General features: G+C 42.4%; 2 protein-coding genes and 2 long non-coding RNA genes across 4 annotated transcripts in view; 2 read left to right on the forward strand and 2 right to left on the reverse strand.

Moving 5' to 3' along the window:
* Nucleotides 1-502: 502 nt before the first annotated feature.
* On the reverse strand, nt 503-1,763 carry LOC110493495 (centrosomal protein 20). The gene is made up of 4 exons (XM_021567797.3): nt 1,607-1,763; nt 1,151-1,348; nt 936-1,020; nt 503-799 (listed from the first exon to the last, which is right to left on the reverse strand). Exons 1-4 carry the CDS (start codon nt 1,632-1,634, stop codon nt 667-669), a joined length of 444 nt encoding a protein of 147 aa, XP_021423472.3. The 5' UTR covers nt 1,635-1,763; the 3' UTR covers nt 503-666.
* A 500-nt stretch (nt 1,764-2,263) lies between these two features.
* Nucleotides 2,264-15,231, reverse strand: part of LOC110493494 (multidrug resistance-associated protein 1) — a 32,183-nt gene continuing 19,215 nt past the window's right edge. The window contains exons 13-32 of the mRNA XM_090204548.1: nt 14,347-14,550; nt 11,609-11,755; nt 11,431-11,518; nt 10,742-10,811; nt 10,536-10,662; nt 10,204-10,380; nt 9,918-10,085; nt 9,513-9,708; nt 9,312-9,393; nt 9,034-9,151; nt 8,614-8,821; nt 7,765-8,075; nt 7,305-7,504; nt 6,573-6,699; nt 6,201-6,302; nt 5,668-5,814; nt 5,311-5,469; nt 5,049-5,215; nt 4,267-4,461; nt 2,264-4,088 (exon numbers count right to left, since the gene is read on the reverse strand). Coding sequence (XP_090060674.1) covers nt 3,980-4,088; nt 4,267-4,461; nt 5,049-5,215; nt 5,311-5,469; nt 5,668-5,814; nt 6,201-6,302; nt 6,573-6,699; nt 7,305-7,504; nt 7,765-8,075; nt 8,614-8,821; nt 9,034-9,151; nt 9,312-9,393; nt 9,513-9,708; nt 9,918-10,085; nt 10,204-10,380; nt 10,536-10,662; nt 10,742-10,811; nt 11,431-11,518; nt 11,609-11,755; nt 14,347-14,550 — 3,102 coding nt within the window. The 3' untranslated portion in view covers nt 2,264-3,979. The remainder of the gene's footprint in view (nt 4,089-4,266; nt 4,462-5,048; nt 5,216-5,310; nt 5,470-5,667; nt 5,815-6,200; nt 6,303-6,572; nt 6,700-7,304; nt 7,505-7,764; nt 8,076-8,613; nt 8,822-9,033; nt 9,152-9,311; nt 9,394-9,512; nt 9,709-9,917; nt 10,086-10,203; nt 10,381-10,535; nt 10,663-10,741; nt 10,812-11,430; nt 11,519-11,608; nt 11,756-14,346; nt 14,551-15,231) is intronic.
* LOC110493496 (uncharacterized) lies at nt 5,689-8,408 on the forward strand. The gene is made up of 2 exons (XR_002469151.3): nt 5,689-5,817; nt 7,185-8,408. It is a non-coding gene; the product is annotated as an uncharacterized LOC110493496 (long non-coding RNA).
* LOC149975685 (uncharacterized) lies at nt 10,213-15,028 on the forward strand. Its single transcript, XR_016487694.1, has 2 exons — nt 10,213-11,302; nt 14,860-15,028. It is a non-coding gene; the product is annotated as an uncharacterized LOC149975685 (long non-coding RNA).

A 15,231-nucleotide genomic window follows, 5' to 3' on the forward strand; every position in this document is an offset into this window, starting at 1 on the left:
TTGTTTGTCGTGACCACAATAGACATTCGAGACAGTTTATTGCCTCTGTGCACTTCCTCAGTGGAAGGTGTTTATCACTGAGTTTTATGAGAATGTGGGAGTGAAGATACACTGTAAAAATGCCTGAATACTCCGGGCAAAATTATTTTGTGCTACTACAGCCACTGTGTGATGAAACATCAAAAAATTATAAAGTGATAAACCCATTAACTACAAACAATAGACCTAATGCCAAAATATAAATTATTACCTATAGATCCACATCAACAAAATCAACATGTGTAGCCTATACCTAAAATCGAATAATTACAAATATGCTAAAAATGCTTTATTAAAATAAAAATGTATTAAAACAACTATTTATTTGAAATACATCTTCATGAGCAATTGGCACATAAAACGCTTACTACAGTATGTACAGCTATGCGGACATAGCAGTAGTGAAGAACAGACTACATTTACAGACTCTCAGGGAACAAACAATTGGCCAAATGAAATCAAATTCAGACCTGTTGATTTTAATCTGTTTTGGCAACATTAACACACACTACTAAGGCTTTATTGACATCAACTGCAAAAAAATAAAAATAAAAATAAATAAAATAAAAGTCGCTCAACACCCCCAGTCCCAGTGAAATCTGGAGTGACAGACAGGACACACCTGTGTTAAGACTCAGGACCAGGGAGTGTGTTAGGGTCTCTGGTCATATTAGCAGGTGCTGAGCCCCTGAGAAACAGCTTCCCTCCACTGTCTCCACTGCTGCTTAGGAAGTGGGATAGCAATCCGCACAGTAGAGGCCTGAAAACACACAATATGTACGTCTTTACTAGGCCTACTAGTAGTATTTACAGTTTTCAATCAGTATAGGATAAGAATTTCAGGTCTGGAATCAGTTTCCTGTGACCTTTTATGAATAATTTCTAGATAAACTTACACAGATCTGGAACTGGGGTCCTCCACCACTTTCAGCTCATTCGCCATGAACTGTCTGTCAAGTGGTACCTCAGGTTGACCTGATTCTGAAAAACATTGATTTGATAAGGTCATAAGATCCAACTTGTAATTGAATAACGGTGAACCTACCAATGGCACTTATATTCAGTTCTGAAATTGATTGTCATATGGTTGAATTGAATGCATAATATTCACCTGCTGTCAACACAGACGCTGTGTATCGATACTTGTTGAATTCCAGGTACTCGCGGATGAGCTCGTTGATTAGAAGGTTGTCGTGCGACAGCGCAGGACGCGGCTCGCTCTGATCGTCGAGCGCACTGAACACCTCAGCTCTGATCCGAGCCTTCAGCTGACCCAACACACCTCGAGACTCTAGGCTCTCCCTCAGAGCTGGGAAATAAGATAAGATAAGTTGTTGGAAATGGTATCTTAAAAACCTCTGCAACTTGTGGGGACATATTAATAACGTACAATTTAAGGTGTGTTGCTCTGTACGATAGCCAGGCAAACGTTGATAGCTAGCGCTACCTACTGTCCTCTTCTTACACTGTGCGTTGCACGAACTATGAAATAGTTGCACAGTTGCAATTCGCTTCCGTTTAATAAATGTAATATATACTTTAAAGTGAAAGAAAGGACAATGCTTACCGCAGTTCAGTTCCGTTATGGTCGCCATTGCAACAGGTATAAACAAATGCCGTTCGTGTCCCTCACCGAGTTCAGAGGATAAACTGTTAGCTTCACAAGTTAACTTTTGCTCCCACCTAGTGATCTAAATTGGTTACTTGCCTGGGCATGACCAAATCGTTTCCCACTAGTTCCCACAGCGACAAAGTCAAAGTGGTCTATGTCGTAAACATTTATGAAAACAAAAATGAGCTTTTTTGTTTTTAATGTAAGGTCAGGTATAGGCACAATGTTAGCAGTGTTATTAAGGTTAGGTTTAAAATCACATTTTAAGTAGAGTTTATGACTTTGGCTGTGGTGACTAGTGCCTTTACTGTAAGCAAATTATGCCTAATGTCTGCATGGCAGGAGGTTGGTGGCAACTTAATTGGGGAGGACGGGCTCGTGGTAAAGGCTGGAGTGGAGTTGGAATGATATCAAATACATCAAACACATTCCATTTGCTCTGTTCTGGCCATTGTTACAAGCTGTCCTCCCCTCAGCAGCCTCCTGTGGTCTGCACACCCTGTCAATGACAGGCTTTGGAAAATGTTACCCAACTGCCTGCAGTCATGCTTGACTCATACTTATATAAGGCATAGAGGCATAAAGGTTTCACAGACAAGACTCACAAAAACATTATTTTCAAAACAGTTTTATTATTTCCAGCATGAATTATTGCACAGTAAAATGTTCAATCAAAAAATTAACAGATTGAATACAAAAAGTATAAATATAATACAATCTCTTAGAATTTGAAGGCAACTTCCATGTTCATTATTTCACAAATATTGTATAGTTTCTTCTTAGCATATTGTCTAAACCAGTAAGACAAAAATATTAAGATCCTTTGACTTCTTTTGGAAAAGTCCATGTTATAGATATAAACAGGAAGGAATGTCTATTTACAGCCAGTCATAACTGGAACCAAAGGAATAACAACAATAACACTGACATTGAATGGTATGTGATGAGAGTCTGTTACCTCAATATGTCACCCATAGCTTTGAGAATTAGGTGGTCTGTGTGCACATGTGTGTTGCACCCATAGCTGTGAGAATTAGGTGGTCTGTGTGCACATGTGTGTTGCACCCATAGCTGAGAGAATTAGGGTGTGTGTGTAGGTGGAATGACTGACAGATGTAAGGTGGAGAGAAACTTTTTTTCCCTTTTTTTTTTTTTTACACGTTTTGTCCATTGTTTTGAAAAGGCGTTCTCTTCATTCATGTTGGGTTTCCCGTCACCACTGTAACAGTTGAATGGCCAGGTATTTTAGTCCTACATACCCGACCATACAGATTCTATTGACTGTTTTATGTGTTTACTTAGACTGAAATAAACAAATACCGCAGAATAGTTGGACGCTAGGCTAGCTAAGCACCTTGGCTCGCTGCAGTGTTTTCTTCTTTGACCAGACTCATAAAACACTGAAATGGCTGGGTAGGAATCAGACTGATGAATGTGTTTGTGCGTCTGAAATGGCACCCTATTCCCTATATAGTACAAAGCCTAAAAAAGTGCACTATATTCTGTGGAATAGGGTTCAATTTCAGATTGATGACTGTGAAAAGCTTTGTGTTTTCTGGGTTTTACAGGGTCAGCCCTTTAAGGCTAGTGGTCAGTCAGAGAATATTGCTCCACTTTCTCTAGACTTGCCCTGTGGTTGGATGGTATGAGAATAGATCTGAATCTATTATAAACTTTTTTTCTGTCTGATGAGATGATAACACGGGGGTCCTGTTGGATTAAGACCCAAATGTCAGTTACCATCACTGATATGAACAAAATAGTTGGATTTGGTTGCCTGAGATTTCAACTCAACATCAAATGTACCCAAGTGTTCTTCAAAAAGATGCTTCATTAAATGTAGCAGATCTACAAAAATAATTTGGTTCACATTCAGAGACGGAACCAAAGTCCTTTGGATTTTGCACTCAATCTGACTTTCATCTCCATAAGTTTCATTGGCACAGCCTATATACAATATTTAAAATGTTTGCCTAGCAACAACCCATCTGCGTCCAATAATAGCTTCATAAATTACAGTCTTTGAGATCGGGGCTTGATGTCTCTTTCCCCTTCCGAGCACCAGTTTAAGTGTGCGTAGGTTACATGTCTTTATCGGGACCAGAGAGCACATACTGTTCACTAAATCGTCATCAGCTTCGCTTCTGGGTCATCTTTGGTTTACATCGACTTCAGTTCCTGGTTGTTATAAAAGCATTGCTCTCAGGAAGAGTTTGAACTGCCTGGATCGTGGAGCTTGGAATGGCCGATTCTACATGTGTTAATTTGGAAGAGCCAGAGCCATCAGAATTTTCCCCTGGCCAGAGCCACCTCGGAGCTGGGTAGCTTTTAGACTAGCCCAGCTTCTCGGCACATGCGGTAGAACTGTCCTCTGTTTGAGATGAGGTTGGTTGGGGAGTCCATCTCCGAGATGTGGCCTTTGTCCATCACTATCACTCTGTGGAAGGAAGAGAGAGAAGAAGTGTCAAATTCTGTGACAGAACCATTGATTTTGAGATGTTACGACATCATTTGACTGGGGCGTAGTAGCTACTAGGTGTAGGAAAGGAATTGATATGCACATCCCAAACTTGAGACAACTGGCGCTGGGCAAAAAGTAGAGCAGAGAGCCTTACCTGGTATAGTCCATGATGGTGTTGAGGCGGTGGGCGATGGTGAGCACGGTGCAGTCCTCAAACTGTTGTCTGATGGTGGACTGGATCAGGGTGTCTGTCTCCAGGTCCACAGCGGCTGTGGCCTCATCCAGAACCAGGATCTTGGTCTTACGGAGGAGAGCGCGGGCCAGGCAGACCAGCTGGCGCTGACCCAGACTAGAGATGGAGACAAGTGAAGGTTGAATATTGACACTTAAACCTTTGAGCACCAAAGCACAGAATATAGAGGTTTACAGGTGATAGAACCAGATATAGTAGACCAGATTAAGCAAAAATAATGCTCAATATAATTTGTAGTTCAGGAATAGGCTTAATCTGGATGCAGGACACCAGCCCTAGCCTATATGCTTTGTGTTTGGTCTTTAGTGGTTCTTTGTAGCTCAGTTGATATGTGTCACATATTGTCACGGGAGCGACACAGGAGATGAGAAGCAGGTACGGGGAGTGAAGGTTTATTAGCTGACGGATATTAAAGGGAACAGGAACAGTGCCTGGACAGGAACACATAACACAATGCGGACACAGGGAAAACAACCAAGGAACAGACAGATATACAGGGGGTAATCAACAAAGTGATTACCTCGAGCACCAGGGGGGCAGAGCGGGAGCAGGTGTGACAGATATACATGCCTAAAGTGTAGGCACGCATGACTGTAAGTTGCTTTGGATAAAAGCGTCTGCTAAATGGCATATATTTATATATACTATTATGTTATTTGGTCAAATATCTCAATTGTCCGTACCTGAGGTTCTCTCCTCCTTCCGAGCACTCATAATTCAGTTTGTCAGGCAGGTTGGACACAAAGTTCTTGAGGTGTGCAAGCTCTAGCGAACTCCATATTTCCTCGTCAGTATACGTGTCGAAGGGGTCAAGGTTCATACGCAGAGAGCCGGAGAACAATACAGGGTCCTGTTGGAGGAAGAAGCAAAAGTCAGTTACCATCACTGTAGTAAGACATTTTGGGGGATTATCAAATAAAATCAATCAATCAATAACTGTAGTACCTGTGGGATGATGGTAATGCGGGATCTGAGGTCGTGGAGTCCGATCTCTGCGATGTTGACTCCATCGATGTAGATCGCTCCCTTGGCTGCCTCTAGGATTCTGAAGATCCCCAGGGCAAGGGAAGACTTTCCAGCTCCGGTTCTGCCCACAATGCCAACCTAAGAATGACAAATGAGACCCTTCGTTAGATAGGATCAAATAGTTTTTACTGGTCAGGTAACATGGCCGGGAAAATGCCCCTGGTCCTAAGTATGATAAAACTGTAAAAGGAGTATGTTGCCTCAGACAAAACTGAATATCATAAACAAAGCATTATGGGTACTGTAGAAGGCTACCTCATTCTAGATTGTACTGACCTTTTCTTTCTCCTGGATTTTCAGGGTGATGCCTTTCAGTGCCCAGTCCAGGCCCTTGCGGTACTGCAGTCCATAGTCTTGGAACTCTATAGTGCCAGTCTGAGGCCAGGTCAGAGGCAGGGAACTGCCCTCCACGGTCCACACAGCCTGGTGAGTATAGAGAACAGTTAAGATTAAATGGATCTGTGTCTCTATATCTATGTTCTTTGTGTCTCTATATCTATGTTCTTTGTCCCTCTATGTCTATAGATTTAAACAGGTTAGTTGCACAACACTTCAGTTACTGTAAACCTTGCTAGATAATGATTAGTTAGGCAAGACTTCAGATACTGTAAACCTGGCTAAACAATGGTTAGTTTGGCAACACTTCAGTTACTGTAAACCTAAAAAAGAGAATGAATAATATTCATAAAACAGTAACTGCCGACATAACTTACAATGTTAATGTCATGACTCATGTCATGCATATTACTTGTATAACAGCTAATTTCATTGGGGGTATTAGCTAACAGAGAAGGTATGCAGATGCTTACCTCTTTTGCAGTGTCAGCGTACTCCTTCACCCTCTCAACAGACACAATGTTGTTCTCTACGTCTGTCCATGATCTCACAATCCAGCTCAGAATGCCAGTCACCTGCACAACACAATTGCGAGGTTCAAATGAAAACAGAGCTCTCTCATTTGAGGTAATATGCAGTTAGGATTGTGCAGCACGTAGGTAGGCTATTCTTCTGCTTTTTTTCAGTTTGGTAAACCACGCACTTTCTGATGCAATAAAAGGGATTGCCTGTAATGGGTTTTGTGTGATTGTAGCCGGATACAAAATATTAAAATGACTATTCTTCTTTGTTGCTAAATGAGTTGTCTACCTATAATGACTATGGTATAGGGTGTAATATCTTACCTGGAGGGAGTGTGACACAGCCAAACCAACAATGCCAGGGCTCAGGGTGTCTTTCCCCATCACTGAGAGAATAGCTGCGGCTAAGACCACACCGTTACCGACAAACTCAAGATTAACTGCCAACCACCTGCGGTTATCAAGAGAAGAAAGCCCGATTAGTTGTGGAGAAAGTTTTGGCCTCCACCATTCATCATGGAGGTGTTTTGATTGTGTCAAATAGGCAGTTGGCAACCCATCCCTTACGGGATTAATTTACACATAAACAAACATTACAATGATTCACAGTGATAATTCCCAGTGATAATTCTTCAGGTGTTCTGCGCAGTACGCACCGCATAAAGAATGAAAAATAAATCAATACATAATAGAGATAAGGTTATCCAAGCAATAATAACCCTAGAGTAGTGAAGAAAGAAATGCAGATAAAGAAATATAGAAACATTTGACAGAAGGCATTTAAAACTGGTCTGTCACAAAGAGAAGAGAGAAGATGTGAGAGATATAGGCCTACAACACAATCAATATGCATACGTGCACTTTGCTATAGGCCTATGTCTGGAGCTAAATATTTGTATAATTTAATTATAGGTTGCCCTTTTTCTTTTATTCCAGGCTTTATTAAAAAAACATCTGAAAACGGAACAATGTACACCAGTCACCACATCAACTGGATATATTATTTTGCCAGAGCATGTACTGCAAGGTGAATGTGTTGTTTCTATCAAACCTAACCTGGTGGCCACAAAGCGGGGGAAGTAGGAGGTCTGGTTGAAGTCGACCCTCTTGTTAGCCTGCACAATGAAGCGGTGCTGTTCTCCGAAGGCCCGTATGACACTGGCTCCCTGCACCGTCTCGTTGAAGTGGGTGTAGATGGGCGAGCGGCTCACCGACTCCAGCCTCCGCAGCTGGCAGGATGTGGCCACGTAGAAACTCTGTATAAAAATAAAACATTACGTTTTAATGAACCGAAAGTACCAAGAGGTGGTGTATATGTGTGGAAGTGGGTTTTCCACTCCAGCATTTCTAGTAGATTTACAGTATCTAGCCTGCCATTACTTAGCACTACTATGTTAGCAGGTGGAATAAATCACCATGCAAAACCAACAACTTGCAAAATCCGCTATTTTGGTTTTCAAGAGTCTAAAACTATTATTCTCCCACAAAACGGTGTCTCAGTTGGTTAGAAACATACCTGAACGAAGGCGTAGAGAATGGCGAGGGGCAGGATGACGACCGCCGCAAAAGGTGTAGCCAGCATGACGATGATACAGACTTCCATCAGCTTGAAGAGGTAGCCCAGCATCATCTTGAGGCCTTCGGGGATCATGCAGTCGATAGCGTCGATCTCCTTGGCAAAACGATTTAGGAGGTTCCCACTGGGGGTGGTCTCAAAGAAAGACATGGGGGAGTGGAGAACGTTCTTCAGGAGGTCCATGTGGAGGTGACGGGACGCGATGATACCTCCGACCGAAATGGCCACCGTGGTGCCGAAAATAGCGATTCCTGAAATATAAAATAAACTGCTGTTAGGATCCCTGCTGTTTGGCAACTGTGGTTTATATCAGATACTGAAACTCTCAATCTCTCAGAAGGACTCTTGGAGTACAAGTACAATGGAGGGTTATAACATGTCCAAATAAACAAACATTAGTGGGATTAAAGATGGAATCCACATTAGGGGACATAGCGCCACTGTCCTCCCCAGCACCTTTGTTGTTATTGTTTTTGTTTTGTGGATGAAATGGAGTTGAGGTGTGTCAAGCAGCATGCTAAAACAAAATGCAGTACATATTCTGCTGTTCAGTCGTGCAAGCAATAACAAAACAGTGTTCATTCTTCAGAGTAACTCATTTGTTGTTGTAATAGCCCCAAACGTACCTGGCTGTTTCACCATTAAGGATTCTAACTAAACTGTAGTATTTGCTGTTTCACCATTAAGGATTCTAGCTAAACTAGTCTATGCTGTTTCTGTTCATCCAAGTCAAAAGGACCTACTTTTATCTTTGGTGTCTTTTCTCAGTAAAATGCATTCACCACTGACCTTGTGCGAAGCCCAGAGCCCCGTAGACGGCCAGCTTCATGTCCGTGTCGACCTGGGTGCCGTTGACGATGGGTTCGTCGGCCCACAGGCTCAGCCAGTAGTTGTAGGTCAGCGAGGCCCCCTGTTGGAAGGCGTACAGGAAGACGATGGGGATGATGAAGGCCATGCCGATGGTCTTGAAGTACTCCATGTACATCTCCAGCCTCACCTGTGGTAAAAAAGACAGGCAATCAGTTGCTAGAAATTGACAAACACCTTAATATGTAAAAGGTGAGAAAGAAGCTCCATTTGTTTTAAAGAAACAATGTACTGGAGCGCTCAAATGGGTACAACCTGTATGGCTATGGAGACTTTATCATTTAGTTTGAACCATTTTTAACCATAAGAGGTGCAGTCAAAAATCAGCTCTTCTAGACTCACCCTCCCAGTGCGTGCCTTGTCAACCTCCATCAGCTTTCCCAAGTCCTCAGGAACCTGCTCCTCGTCTATCTCAGACATGGGCTCCATACCCTGCAGGTTAGTACTGTTGGTGTCTCCCCTAGAGAACATAGAGGGGTTTCAGTTAGGTTTTTATTTTTAAAATGCTTGGCATGCTCAATGTGACTTTCTCCAATAGACGTTTATTATACCACTGAATCAATTAGAACCATGATGTTATCAGGAAAAAAGTATGTGATGTGCGCTGGAAATTCACTTACCCAATGAGCTGCTCTTGGGATAGATCTCTTGAGAATGGCATGAAGTCTGTAACACTCAGCCGTGAGCTGGCCCTCCTGGCACCTGCAGCAATGGTACAACATTTTAATTTACATGGTGAATAGCTTGTTGGTGAGAAGCAAATGTTTGTTCATCAATGGCAATAATGACTTCTCCCAAATTTCATTACAATGAGGTCCTACCTCTCTGTGTGGCAGTCTCTGTGACACTCTCTTTACGGTCGTTGCTGGCGAAGGTATGGATGAAGTCTGCAAAGGCCCCATGGCGGCTCAGCAACTCCTGGTAGGAGCCACTCTCTGTGATCTCCCCGTCCACCAGCACCAGGATGAGGTCCGCCTGGGGCAGGAAGCTCATCCCATGGGTTACTAGGACACGGGTCTGGTAGCACAAACCACAGGAGCAGGATTAATCAAAACAGACAATCAACGGAACTAGCCTAATACAAATGGTGGATTTGATTTGAAGAATCTGCTTTTCCATCTCAAAACCACACAAGGAACAGTCGATTACGTGTAAGCTTCTAATATTGATTTCTACAAGTGTCACTCTGACTGTTAATAGAGATCATATTTTGGTCGTAGTTTTACCTTATTTCTTAGCACTCCCTTGGGTCCGATGACTTTGTCGAAGATGTGTTGCCCCACATGAGCATCCACAGCAGACAGGGGGTCATCCAGCAGATAGACGTCAGCCTTCCTGTACACAGCCCTTGCCAGGCTCACCCTCTGCTTCTGACCACCCGAGAGGTTCAGACCCTGTCAGGGAGAACAATCAAGAAGAAGACATGACTCAAGATTCCAGAACATTCTAGAAGACCATTTGATTGACCATCTAGTGAAAATGAGGTGGAATTCTAGAATATTATTTTCACACCTTCTCCCCAATCTCTGTGGAATCTCCAGCAGGCAGGATCTCTAGGTCAGGCAGCAGAGCACAGGCATCCAACACCCGCTGGTACCAGGTCTTCTGCTTCTCACGACCAAACGTAACATTGTCCTGGACCGTGGCATTCTGGATCCAGGCCTGCTGAGGTACATAGGCCACTGAGCCCTGTGGAACATTAAATAGAGGAACATTAGCATTGAAGAAGAAGAACATTGAGTGTAAACCAGACCCTCATAGACAGATTGTAACACTGAAACTGAAAACCTTAGATTCAATATATTCAACTTCTGTTGCTTCCTATTTTAAGATAACTTGTTTACCTTAATTGAGACACTGCCGCTCCTCTTCTCTGTCTCTCCAAGCATGGCAGACAGCAGGGAGGACTTACCGCTACCCACATGGCCCACCACCGCCACCAGTGAACCCTGGGGTACACGCACATTAATCCTGTAAACAGAGGAGTGGAGTTGAGTCTCTTAACTTAAACTTCAGGACGTGTGAAAATGGGAATACTGTTATGATTTACCTTTTAAGGCATGGAGGACCTTCTTTAGTCCAACTGAACGTTCCGTTGTCTATCAACACACCTTCCCCATCTGAGAAGAAAATAGAAAGAGAGGAGAGAGGAACCATTGAAGAAATACACTAATATTTCCTCTCTGCATACAGGCATAACAGTTTATGCACCCGTTTATGCACCCAACAACTACCCAACGTTAAAAATATAATGTCCTTTTAAGTGACATGTCAAATTGCAGAGTCTACATAATTACAAGAAATCTAAAATTACAGTGTGTTCTTTTTACGAGCTGTCTTAAGGAAGTGTTGACGGATTACAGGCGAAGAAAACTGCTTTTATTTATCCGGAATCATACGTCTGACTGTCTAGAAGTAATTTACATTCAACCACTGGATGGCAACATCCTATCATTACTCAGTCTCCCCAGTCGACCTCGATCACAGGAAGTGACAACATAACATTACCATTACGGGTTCTGGATAGAATGCCATGGATGTAAACAACAAATCTTCAGAGGCTTGTTTTTATTGGTTATGACAGGCAGAGGCAGACCACAGTTCCCACTGGGTAAGAGTTGCTATGAGTGTTTTTGTTGATTAATTGCTATAGGCTGATACAAAGCCCTTTGCTCCACTTGGAGCTAAAAGTTATAGGTCAAGTATGTCAACATACATGGCACCAGTAGGTGTTCTTACCAGTACTCAAAGGGGCCTTGGCTACATTGTCGTCTTTCAGCTCCTCAGAACACAGGTATTTCCCTAAGCGCTTCAGCGAGACAATGGCCTAAAATTCAAAGACATTTTTTTTGTTGAACAGCAGCACAAAACATTATACATTGGTTTGGTCTGTTGAATACTGGACATTGTATTTCACCTGCATGGTAGTGCTCATGGCAAAGGGTAGCTGGCTCAGTGGGGTCTTCAGAATGTTGATGAGAGCCATGGAGACAAAGACCTTCTGGGCATCTAGGACGTTCTTGTCATCAATCAGCACATAGACACCAAACATGGCAAAGGCAATCTGGGGGGAAAAACTAATTAGCATGATTGGGACATGGTGACCTGAAGCTGTAACTGTAACCATCACACACAGAATTCAGCGATGATACATTTCTACAGTGAGGCTTGAAGCTATGGATAGAAAAGAGTAGACCTGTATAGCCGAGCGAACACTGCAGCACGGGTATTATTTACCATGCATTTTCCAGACAATTGTATGTGTTCTGGCTTGTTAGGATGTTCAACAGAGGGTTACATTTATACAAATGTTGAATTTAACTTTTTTCCCTTCTATTTACTTATTTAATTAAATGTTTTGAGAGTTGTGTGTGTGTATATATATATGTGTGTTTCAAGTCATCCTAAGTGGTTGAGGGGGGGGGGGGGGGGGACATAAACCTATACTTCCTTTTTTATATATTGTTTTACTATCCTTAAAATATGCATTTTGCATAAGATACCTTAGATAACTTTGGTGGTTCCCTCCAGAATCCCTTCCCTAGTTGTAACTTTATTATGTTGGCCCAGGACAGAGCTCTACTGAGGTTCATTTGAACATGGTAGCATTTCGCTCTGGTCTAGGAGAGGTAGATGCAGCCTTCCAACAGGAGGAAGGCCAGCATAGGGGTCCAAGTTTGTCTTCTGGGTATTTTGTTGTTTTAGCTGTTTTTTATTTTCTTTACATTTTACATTGTACTAACATTCATTTCTGATTACTATGACTACGCCTAATTAACATACTCTAGGCTCCACATGCTTTATCAGCTGGGACGTGAAAGGAATTACCCAGGTGGTCAAGCGTAGCCAAGTGTATGCTCATCTTATGTCCTTAAGTCTGGACATTGTTTTTCTCCAAGAGACCCATCTCCGGTCCAGCGACCATGATGAACTAAAGAGAGGATAAGTAGACCAAATATTTCACTCCAACTTTGGTGCTAAGGCCAGAGGGGCAGCCATCCTTATCAGAAAAGGCACCCCTTTTGTCTCCTCCAAAGTCATTTCAGATACTAATGGAAGATATATTATAGTAATGCGGAAATGGTTTAGCACACAGGTTATTCTGGCTAACCTCTATGGTCTTAAATGGGATGACGCAACATTTTCCTCTGACCTCATCGCAACACTTCCTGACCTTAACACTCATCATTTGATATTGGGCGGAGATTTCAATTGTGTAATGCATCCCAGTCTAGACAGATCCAGACCGAAGCCCAACAATGTAATTTCAAAATCAGGTGCAGTAATCAACTCACTTCTAGAATCCTATAATTTGTCTGATCCATGGAGGAGGAGCAATCCCACTGCTAAACAGTACTCCTTTTTTTTCTCCAGTCCACAGCTCATACTCTAGGATTGACTTTTTCCTGCTGGACAATAGAATTCTTCATTTTGTAACTAATAGCCAATATCGCAGCATCGTTATCTCAGACCATAGCCCTGTCCTATCTCAGACCGTAGCCCTGTCCAGCTAGATATCCGCTTTCCGGACAGTACTGTGTCACAAAGCGCATGGAGACTTGACCCACTACTACTATCATGTAGTGCATTTAAAAAATACACATCAACTCACATTGATGTATTTTTACAGATCAACTGCACCCCTAATGTGTCTCACTCTGCTGTGTGGGAGTCGTTAAAAGGATATCTAAGAGGCCAAATTATTTCATTCACAGTGTATGACGACAAACAGCGCACCAAACGCTTATTTGAGCTATCTCAACTCATTCTAGATGTGGACAACAGATATGCCTCTTATTGGAGCTATCTCAACTCATTCTAGATGTGGACAACAGATATGCCTCTTATTGGAGCTATCTCAACTCATTCTAGATGTGGACAACGGATATGCCTCTTATGGGTGCTATCTCAACTCATTCTAGATGTGGACAACAGATATGCCTCTTCTCCGACTCCTGAACTCTACAAAGAGAGACTGCTACACCAATCAAAAATGTGACAATCTTTCCACCAAACAAATCACTTTAGTAGCCTTAAGCCATTAATCAACCTAGATGGCAGTGACCCCAACCCAGTCACTGACATTTTTGGGTTACTTCCCCTAGACCAGAATGCTACAATGCATCAGGCTCGCCACCTTGTCCTCTTTCACTGGAAGTCTGCAAAGCCGCCCTCCTTTATGCAGTGGGTTAAGGAGGTGGTGTCATCTCTGCCTCTGGAGAAGGTTGGGTACACTGTGCTTGGGTCCCAACAAAGTTTGACTTAACCTGGTCTCCATTAATACAATACCTGGAGAGCCTGTCTTTTACTTAGTGTAACTTGCATAGTTTGGTAAGCAGCCATGTCTGTTCTAGTGGCCATTTGTGCTGATAACATTTTTTATTTAACTTTTTTTCCCATTGGTTTTGTTTCTATTACTGTTTGTTTCTTTCCTATTGAACTTACTTTTATAGATGCCTTGGTGGGTGGGTGTTGTGGAGGGTGGTTTGGAGGCAGGGAGGGAGGGGATGGATGGATGGATGGGAGAATGAGGGGTTGGGGTTGTACTGTTTTTGTTGTCTATAAAGTTTTTGTTTTAAATAAAAAAGTAAAGAGTAGACACTGCTATACTCCGAAAGACCAAATAACTATTACTATTAGTTATATTGTATATACCAGGAAAGTGGATGAGTTGAAGGAGGCGATGGAGATGGAGTAGAGGATCTGGGACTTCTTCAGGGCCTTCAGTTCTTTCTCCCTGTATCCCAGGACCTGCTCCAGAAAGGCCTTCTCCCATGCATAGAACTTCAAGATCTTGATCCCGTTCAGGATCTCGTTCATCAGCTTGATTCGCCCATCCATAAACTTCATCTGTACCTCCTAGGGAGAAGCATTCAAAGACATGGTTAAATAGAAGTGTTGTTGCACCAGCATACCTGTATCTATTACTCATCTCAGGATGGCGCTGCAGTGGATAGTAGCTGTCTTACGGGCTCCTGACCAATTCTGCTATTTTGTGTGTTTTTTTGTCTGACGAAGCCATTGACAAATAAAATGTGATTTAATGTGATTTTATAAACATTGAGTTGTCAGTTACAGCTGCAAATACTTGTCAAGTAACAGCTAATGTTGAGCACTCTACAGAAGTATGTACTTGTTTAATTTAATTAGAATTGTACTCTGTTACAGCATTGAACACAGTTCTTAACACTTAGCAGTTTTACGACGAGGAAACAACAAAGCGTCCAGGAAAGCGGTCAGTGACATTCTACGACTGTAAGTTAGATTAAAACAGGCATTATTGCCAAAACTGTCTGTTGTTTTTCCAAAAAACAAATGAAAAATATAGCCTTTTATAGCCCCTTTTTTTCTGTGGTTGTTTTTCATAAGCATAACAAGGTGGAGACATCCATCCAACCCGCACTCCCACACAGCTCTGCTTCGGCTATGTAAACCAGCTGTGGCATCCCTGACCAAACATGCAAAATCACATTCTGATTCGGCTACTGCCTGGGGTCAAAGTAGCCTGGAAAGACTGTCTGGTCCCAGATCTTTTTGCAC

This window comes from Oncorhynchus mykiss, chromosome 17 (assembly GCF_057628025.1).
Source record: "Oncorhynchus mykiss isolate SJ-2025 chromosome 17, ASM5762802v1, whole genome shotgun sequence".
Taxonomy (NCBI): Eukaryota; Metazoa; Chordata; class Actinopteri; order Salmoniformes; family Salmonidae; genus Oncorhynchus; species Oncorhynchus mykiss.

Coding starts and splice junctions, on each gene's coding strand:
- LOC110493495 (XM_021567797.3), bottom strand. CDS start 1,634: ATGGCGACCATAACGGAACTGAACTGCG. Junction 1,349..1,606: donor CATAACGGAACTGAACTGCG/GTAAGCATTGTC, acceptor CTTATTTCCCAG/CTCTGAGGGAGAGCCTAGAG. Junction 1,021..1,150: donor AGCGTCTGTGTTGACAGCAG/GTGAATATTATG, acceptor AATGTTTTTCAG/AATCAGGTCAACCTGAGGTA.